This window comes from Solanum verrucosum, unplaced genomic scaffold (genome assembly GCF_900185275.1).
Source record: "Solanum verrucosum unplaced genomic scaffold, falcon-dt-bn FXZP01000109.1, whole genome shotgun sequence".
Taxonomy (NCBI): domain Eukaryota; kingdom Viridiplantae; phylum Streptophyta; class Magnoliopsida; order Solanales; family Solanaceae; genus Solanum; species Solanum verrucosum.
Window position 1 is genome coordinate 861743 of NW_026020594.1, and position 8652 is coordinate 870394.

Sequence of the window (8652 nt, forward strand, 5' to 3'; positions counted from 1 at the left end):
AAAAATTAAAAAATTAATTAAAAAGTCTCCATCTTCTTCACCACACTCCACCTTCATTTGCAGCCATCTACATGCCTCGACTCTTTCTTCTTTTCTTTTCATACTATTGTCATCATCTTTAAAAGATCTTGGCATTGAAACCTCCTTGAATCCATTGAATCACCGCTAGTGGGAGAGGTCGATGTTGGTGGTGCTCGTCGGAGAAAACTAGTTCGCAGTAGAGTGAGAGAGACGATGCTAGTCAGTGGAGAATGAGGCGGGTGAGGGTTGGAGGATTTAGTTACGATAGCGAAGAGATTTTCGACTAGATCTGCGGCGGCGGCGGCACCACCATTGTCAAAGTTCAGAAGAAGTTGAAGAGCTTATTGCCTAATCTATTTTGGAAATATGTTGGGTTTCTTTTTTAGCTTAAGGAATAAATTTAAATTTTATTGTTTTACTTTTTATTAAATCAAACACAATTGATTTTTTAAAAAAAATAAATAATAAATGATGTGTAATTTTAAATCTGACGTGGATGATGATGTGTCATTTTTGTTGAGAGTTTGAAGTACACGCAGAGCCAAGGGGGTTTAAAATGCTAAGTTACATTGAATTTAAGGGTTCAATTGACAAATAGTTAAGTAGAAGGATCCAGAATACAAATGCATACAAGTACAATGGTCAATCAGACCATTTCGCCTCAATATTATATACAAACAAATACATTTGATGCAGTAACAGTGAAACAAATACACTCAAATACATGAATACAATACAAATATAGGTACATTGATACATGAATAGAATGCATATATGTATGTGTTTGATTCCTTGAAAAGTTCTCAAATTTGCACCAAAAATCCCTCAAATTTGAGATATGAACTCTTCGTAATATATCCAATCTTTTAAAATATCATTGATTAATTGTAGTAACAATTTCATGAATCTGTAATTTGAAATTAAGTTTCAAAGCTTTCTCTCATGACTGACAATGAAGTTTCGGAAATCATCTCGAGTCAATAATAATGACGCTTTATCGGAGAAAGGAAGACAACGTCATAAATTTGAATTTGAAAAGAATTTAAAAGAATCGTCCATGAAAGAAAAGAATAAAAAAATAATCACCCATGAAAGAGGGAAGAATGTATTAATTTGGGTTATACACTAATTTGGAGAGAGAAAAGAAGAAAGATAGATAATTGATAAATACAATGCTTAGAATTAAGTTTAGAAATACGCTAATTGAAAGATACACTTTTGAATTGAAAAATAAATATAAAATGGATAGTATATAGCTCTGACCTACGAATTATAATTTTATTAAAATATACTTATATATAATAAACACATAGCATATATTGCTTTACTAGGTAGTCGTAAGTCTTATTTTAAATAATAAAATAAATATTTTTTCTTATTTTATGTAATTTACATAAATTTCATACTGTTAAGAGCTAATTACATTATTTTTTTTATTTTTTTCAAATTACAAAATCCCTTAAAATTATGGATTTTAAATACATTACTAGACTTCCGAACACATCAGCAATCCAGATACATAAAGGAGGGATGTATCCAAGAGGAAAAGCATGTATCAGAGAGGGGATATGATATCCAAATACATCAACAGACATTCAAATACATAGAGGAGAGATGTATCCTAGAGGGGAGCCATGTATCATAAAGGGAATAGGACATTCGGATACATAAGTGAGAGATGTATCCGAGGGTGGGCGAATGCATCCAAAAGAGAACAATGATGTATCAACAAGAGGGGAGTGATGTATCTGATAAGGGGATAGGAATGTATCACCAAGAGGATATTGATGTATTCGAGAGGAGATTTTTTAATAAATAAAAAATTTCAAAAATTATAGTAATAAAATAAGATGTGTATTTAGTATGGAGCCAACCATTAACACCGAATGTGTAGTAGAAAAAGGAAGAGATGGCGGGGCAGAGCCAGGTAAGCATGGCGATGGCAAAGAAAGAAGACGACCTGCCTGCTTGGTTGGCCTATAGATGGAGAATGGGTCCTTCATCAGTAGTGCCAGTCTGTAACACACTCATTTCCTCTTTTATTTATATCAATCAATCATCATATCATGATAATGACTACAAATTAGGAGTATTCCATACCCTTTTCCTTGTTTGGACTATCTTCAATCATGAGTCTTTTTGGCCTTGCTAATAGGTATATCTATTTGCGATTGTTTCGATTATCCCCAATTTGAGAATTGATGTTCCCCATTTGCACCAATTTTGTTTAATTTTGCAATCAATTTCAGAAACCAGAAGACTTTTCGTCCTAAAAAGAATGCTCCATCAGGAAGCAAGGTTAGATATTTGATGTTATAATTCTATCTTTTACCACATCTTAGCAGTATTAATGATAGATGACAAATAGTTTTATTTACCTTTGTTGTTATTGCTCCTGTGATTTTCTTCTCTTTATCTTATTTCCAAATTGCAGGGTGCACAACTTAAGAAACACATTGATGCTACTTTGGGTAGTGGGAACTTGAGGGAAGCAGTACGCCTACCGCCTGGAGAAGATCTTCATGAGTGGCTCGCTGTAAATAGTATGTTCTCAGAATGCAACTGTAAAATATCAATTGCTTCTGTTCTGTTTTGTTGATTCTCTATACTTGTTTGAGTATTCGGATGGCAGATGGTGTGTCTATGAAATTATAAATAATTTCAGGTTAATTATTTGACACTAGGCTTTTTAGAATCTCTCATGTCGCGACTTGTGAGAATGTGGATTAACCTCACTTAGTCATTAACTTCACCTTAGCCTGCAGACATTTACATATTAGGTTTCGGATGAATCAAAACTTTTGATAATTGCTAGAACCACAAATTTCTTCCATATAACCTTGAAAATGGTACAATTTTCTCTAAAAGTTCTATCGAGGAGTGATTTTGTTTCAGACGTTCTAGAGGCTTCGTACAATGAAAAGGCAGACAATAACAGATGTCAATAAATCTTGTTCGTTGTGACAACTCTTTGGGGACAGTATCAGAACTGGTGTCCATGATATTGACTTAATAATAAGGATATATACTGCTTTCTAACAACTTTTGGTGTCCCTTTGTGACATCTATGTTGAATTTTTATCCCACAACCTCCTCTCTTCAATTTGTAGCATAAACCATAATATCCTTTGAGATTAAGTTGTCTGGTGTCCTCCCTTGTCTGTATATTTGCTCCAAGTACTCAGATATTGTGCATCCATACATATGATGATTTTTGAATATCTTAAGCACCTTTCTGTTGATCCTAACTTTTATATTTCTTTTTTCCTACAGCTGTTGATTTTTTCAACCAAGTGAATATCTTGTATGGCACTCTCACGGAGTTCTGCACTCCATCGAGCTGCCCGACAATGTCTGCAGGGCCAAAGTAAGTTTTTTAATCTATTCACTTTGTGGTAGATCCTATTTATTTATTTATTAAGTACATAAGTAACCATTGTAAGATATGTTACACGGCAATGTTATCCATCATAATTGAATCTGTTTGCTTAGAATTTAGTTAAAGTGGACTAAACCCCTCTAGGTATAATTATCATCAAAAGAGAAGGTTACTACCCATTAACATTGCAAAATTTTGAACTAGCTGTACCTGTTCTTATCTAATGCCAAACTCGATTCCTAACTGCTATATTTATTTGGGATTCTTGTCCCAAAAATTTTAGCACCTATCTATGCTTCCAAGTTTTCTATTATGTGTGTCTGCAGAGACCTCTGAAACTGATACGATGTTGCAAATGTCCCCAATCAACAAAGTAGAAAATTCGGACAACCCCTATTCTAAGATTTTAGTCACCAACAAAGGTCACTCATGGTCCATTCTTCTTTTCGAAAAACTATGCCTGACATGCTAAGTCTTGGCTTCTCTATGTCCAAAGAGAGTCAATTGGTAACTATGATATTGTGGAACATACTGCAGAGAAGCCACAGCATGAAAACATGATGGCAATAATATAATACCCTTGAACTTTCCTCATCATTTGACCAACATGTTTGACATTACTTATCTTGGTATATTAAGCATGACACTATTGATGAAAGAAGCTTCATCATTCCCTGTCTATATAGCTAAACCCTCCAAGAAAATATGAGTTAAAGTGAAACTCTTCAAGTGGCAGAGCGTAACATATTCTTAGATCCTAAGTACCATAAACCTCCTCTTGAACAAAATATAAAGTAACGAGAGATTAAATTGTCGTTACCCTGATGATTTTCTACTTTAAAAGTGATCATTTAGAGATGCATTCAGGATGAGAGGAATGGATGAGAAAGATATTTTAAGAATTGTATTACCCCAGCTTCGGAACTGCTAGAAGAATTGCATGATAGCCACGATGTTAAGCAAAATTCCAACTTGCGTGCCACGTGCTTTGGTGATACCAGACTGAGTAGCTGTTGAACAACCTCTTTCCTATGCTGTGTTTTTGAGTCCTAGATCAAAACTCAATTGCACTTTGTCTGCAGTTGCTCTTCCCCAGGTCTTTGCAACCTAGTGACAAGCATCTCGGAACATTTTTTATGTCTTTCAACAAATCAGGGGGTGATGCTGGTTCACAGGTTTAGGACAAACAAAGTAGAAGTGCATTAGTTGTGTATTTAGCTAACCGATTTTCGTTTTTGGAGAAATCAGAGTAGTTTAATTGAAAACACCAACTTTGTGTAAAAGAATGCAAAAAGTGAGTGAGTGGCTTAACCACCATTATGGTGCAAATGGAAATTTCCTCCTTACGCCAAAAAGTTCATCAAACAAAAAGAATATTTTGGACTATCTGTATCTCTCACTATCTTCTATTTCATTCATTGCAAACTGTCACAAAATGCATAACGGCTTAACTCTTCAGATTGCCTTTCTTCATATATTGATCTTATGAATCCTCCTATTCATAATAGTCTCTTCCAGTCTTCTGGGTATTTCCACTGTAACATTGAGTAGTGGAAATGGAAGATTTTATACATGTGTAGTGAATTTTCAACAAAACTGGACAGTTGTCTTCTCAATTGTCTACGCCGAGAAAACCAACTCATAACCATTATTATTCTCTTCCTTAAGTCATCTGTCATCAATATTGCATCCCTCAGAGCACACCAAGTGAAAAAAACTACCTTCTTCAGTTTTTTGGTATCTCATATTTTCTTCCATATCTTCCCCCTACATCATTCTCCAGATGATTTCCTGTATCGGAGAGAGAAGCTGAGTCGCGATGAGGGAATTGTTTCTATGCTTTTCTCAGATAATGCGGGTTAAGAGTGAAGCTATCGCGCCTGGAGGCAGACAAAAAAGCTAAACGTCTTTTTTCTTTCGCGCGAGAAGGAAAACACTTTTGGGGGCTGACAGTACTCCTTTGGATGGTTTAACGCGACTAGCAGACCACGTCATGCTCAATCAAATACCAGTCTTTCTGAACCTGGAAAAAGACTTTGGCACCCTGTGAAATGACTTGATAACTTAAAACAACTTCACCCCGCTTCCCCTCCCGTCATCCTATTCTCTTCTTCATTCCCTACAAGCCACTCTATATTTCTATAGAAAAACTCCTGTGGCTTTTGCCACCTTAAGATCCACGCGAACTCCCCTACAAGAGAATGGGTAATCAAACCATAACTAGATTGTCTCACTGGAATAACTTGTGGTCCTCCAGTCTCTGGCAATTGGCATGGCTGATACATTTTTTGCATATAACTTTTGGCAGGTACGAGTATCGTTGGGCCGATGGAGTTAATATAAAGAAACCCATAGAAGTTTCTGCTCCAAAATATGTGGATTATTTGATGGGTTGGATAGAAACTCAGCTAGATGATGAATCAATTTTTCCCCAAAATTTGGGTGGGTAATCTCTCTTTATGCTGTGCATATTACTCTGATAAAAAATTCCAAATTCATTGTCTGATCAAGGGTATGCTCTACAGGTGCGCCATTTCCGTCTAACTTCCAGGATGTTGTGAAGACAATATTTAAGCGATTATTTCGTGTATATGCTCATATCTATCATTCACATTTCCAAAAGATTATCAGTCTAAAAGAAGAAGCTCATATGAATACTTGCTTTAAGCACTTTGTTCTGTTCACATGGGTAAGTGTATACTAAGTACATTTGATGTTATTGATTTAATGCATTTCATGAATTTGTAGTGCATCATATATCTATACAAGTAGATTGTGGTTAGTGTAGATTGAGGAAAACTGATGCATGCTCTTGCTTGATACAGGAGTTCCGCTTAATTGACAAGGCAGAGCTTGCACCTCTCTATGAGCTCGTTGAGTCTATTCTGCAGCTTTAGTGATGTTGTAATTCAATTCATTTTCTACAATTATTTTTCTTTCTTTCATCATTCATTGATTAGTTTGTGTGAGGAGAAGATGGTTTTGATGATGGACAGGGAAAGCCCAAAAGATGTGGGAACTTGTCCGACCCTTCGAGAATTTACCCATTTATATGAACTTCCATGATTTTTATTATTGAATTGTACCACCTTATGCTAGCATTCTCTGTAATTGAAGAAACTTCTTTACAAGTTTGCTTCCTTTGGTGTGTGTGCGTGTGTTACTGCAAAGGAAATGCCAGTCTATATCTTAGCTTAAAGACTATATTTGAGGAAAAGTAATGGTAGTTATATTTGGAATTGGAGGTTAACTAAGCTTTCCCCAGCTAGGGATGATGCAATTTGAGTTCCTTTTAATGCACTTGTAATTGCCTATTCTTTTTTTAAAAATAAATAAATTAAGCCATCACTTTAACGGTGTGTGTGTGGGGGGGGGGGGGGGGGTTAGGCTTGACCCCTAACAATCGAACCAAACTGCAAATCGAGTCAAATCAGAAAAAAAAACTCGACTAGTGGTTTAGTTTGACTTGGTTTAGTATTGGGGAAAAAATCCGACTATATTTGGGTTGGTTTGGTTTTAACTAAAAAAACAACCCGACATTATATATGTAATTTTAAAATTTTATTTTATACATAAAAATATTTACTTTGATATAATTTAAAATATTTCTTATACTATTTCATAGTTTTTATCTTTTAATATATTATTTCAAGTTTAAAACTTAGAATTCGGAATGGTCCAATAAAGATTATAGTTCATAGATGTTGATTATTATAATTAAACTTAAATCAAAATCAAATTAATACTAATGTAAAAAGAAAATCAATTCAACACTAAGAATGAGTGAATGACAATAATATTGAATATTTGTTCTTTAGTTTTACATTGGTTTAGACAATTAAAATACATAATCTAATTTTAATTTTCCTTAAATATTTAGTAATGTAACTAATACTTATTTTAGCATGATTTAGTACTTTTAAATAATAATCATTTTCATTATGACTTTGCAATATTTATTTTATATGATGATTTCATTATTATTTTTTATTGAATATTTTAGTGTCATCAGTACTATCTCATATTTTGTGTTGTTTTCTTAAGAAACACTTTGGATAATTGTATTTTGATCGGACTAAAGAAATATTTGGAGCACAAGTTGATTATATGTTTGTATGCAAACTTTACGGAAAAAATCCAAAAATCTGAAAAAATCCAAGGTATATTAGTTTGGTTTGATTTATAAAATTAAAAATTCGACACAATGATTTAGTTTGGTATTTGAAAAACCCGAACCAACCCGAGGTTGAAAAACCCGAAAAAATCCAAATTTTATTAATTTGGTTTGGTTTATAAATTTAAATTTTTTACACAAATAATTTAATTTGATATTTGAAAAATCCGAACCAATCCGATCATGTACACCCCTATCTATAACATCCAAAAAGTTACAAAAGCAGAGGGGGACATGGACCTAACTTTTGATAGAGAACACCGAGGATAAACTAAACAATCTACATAAAGGCTAAAGTGATACTCCCTCCGTCCCTTTTTAGTTGTCCACTTTAGAAATGGCACACAGATTAAGGCAACAATGATTAGCACAGTGAAGTTACAATTTTACCCTTATGACAACTTTTCACTTCAAAATTACAACCACTTATTTGAATTAAAGTGAAATAAATTGGAGGGAAACATCATACACTTTTACAATTTTCAAGAAGTGTAAATAAGGGCATAATAGGAAAAAAATTGTTGTCCTTTCTTGATTTGTCAAAATGGACAACTAAATAGGGACAACTAAAAAAGGAAATATGGACAAGTAAATAGGGACGGAGGGAGTATTTTTTTTATTTTTTTTTTAATTTAAGCCATCACCATCACAGCTTAAAGTTATTAGGTGTGAGGGGTTTGGCTTGACCCCTACCAAGTCTATAATTTCCAACATAAGTTACACAAAAATAGAGGGAGGCATGTACCTAACCTCTGGCAAAAATAGAAAGTGGAAATTAGGACATCAAAAAAGGGAAGGCAACAAACTTATAACCTTCCACTCAAGCAAAATACAAGATTCAACTAACAAAAAAAATTACATTTGTCATATCTTCTTCTTATACAAGGTAGTTGCCATCTATCTAGTTGAAAGAGTCCCTTCGCTTCTTTCGGGAGCTGTTGATAAGAGAAGTAGAAGGTACCATTTCTACTCGATGAAGCTAATTTGGCTAGGAAGTCAGCCACCTGGTTGGCTTCTCTATAGCAATGTGAGATGCTCACTTCTGCCTCTTCCTTAGCGTTGACAGTTCGTTTGATAA

The 8652-nt window shown here is 34.2% G+C and overlaps 1 protein-coding gene across 1 annotated transcript; it reads left to right on the forward strand.

Moving 5' to 3' along the window:
- The first annotated feature begins 1905 nt into the window (after positions 1–1905).
- Positions 1906–6553, forward strand: LOC125811305 (MOB kinase activator-like 1A). Its single transcript, XM_049490816.1, has 7 exons — positions 1906–2176; positions 2271–2319; positions 2456–2564; positions 3295–3388; positions 5709–5842; positions 5926–6089; positions 6226–6553. The coding sequence occupies exons 1-7, from the start codon at positions 2151–2153 to the stop codon at positions 6295–6297; spliced, it is 648 nt and encodes a 215-aa protein (XP_049346773.1). The 5' UTR covers positions 1906–2150; the 3' UTR covers positions 6298–6553.
- The last annotated feature ends 2099 nt before the right edge of the window (positions 6554–8652 follow it).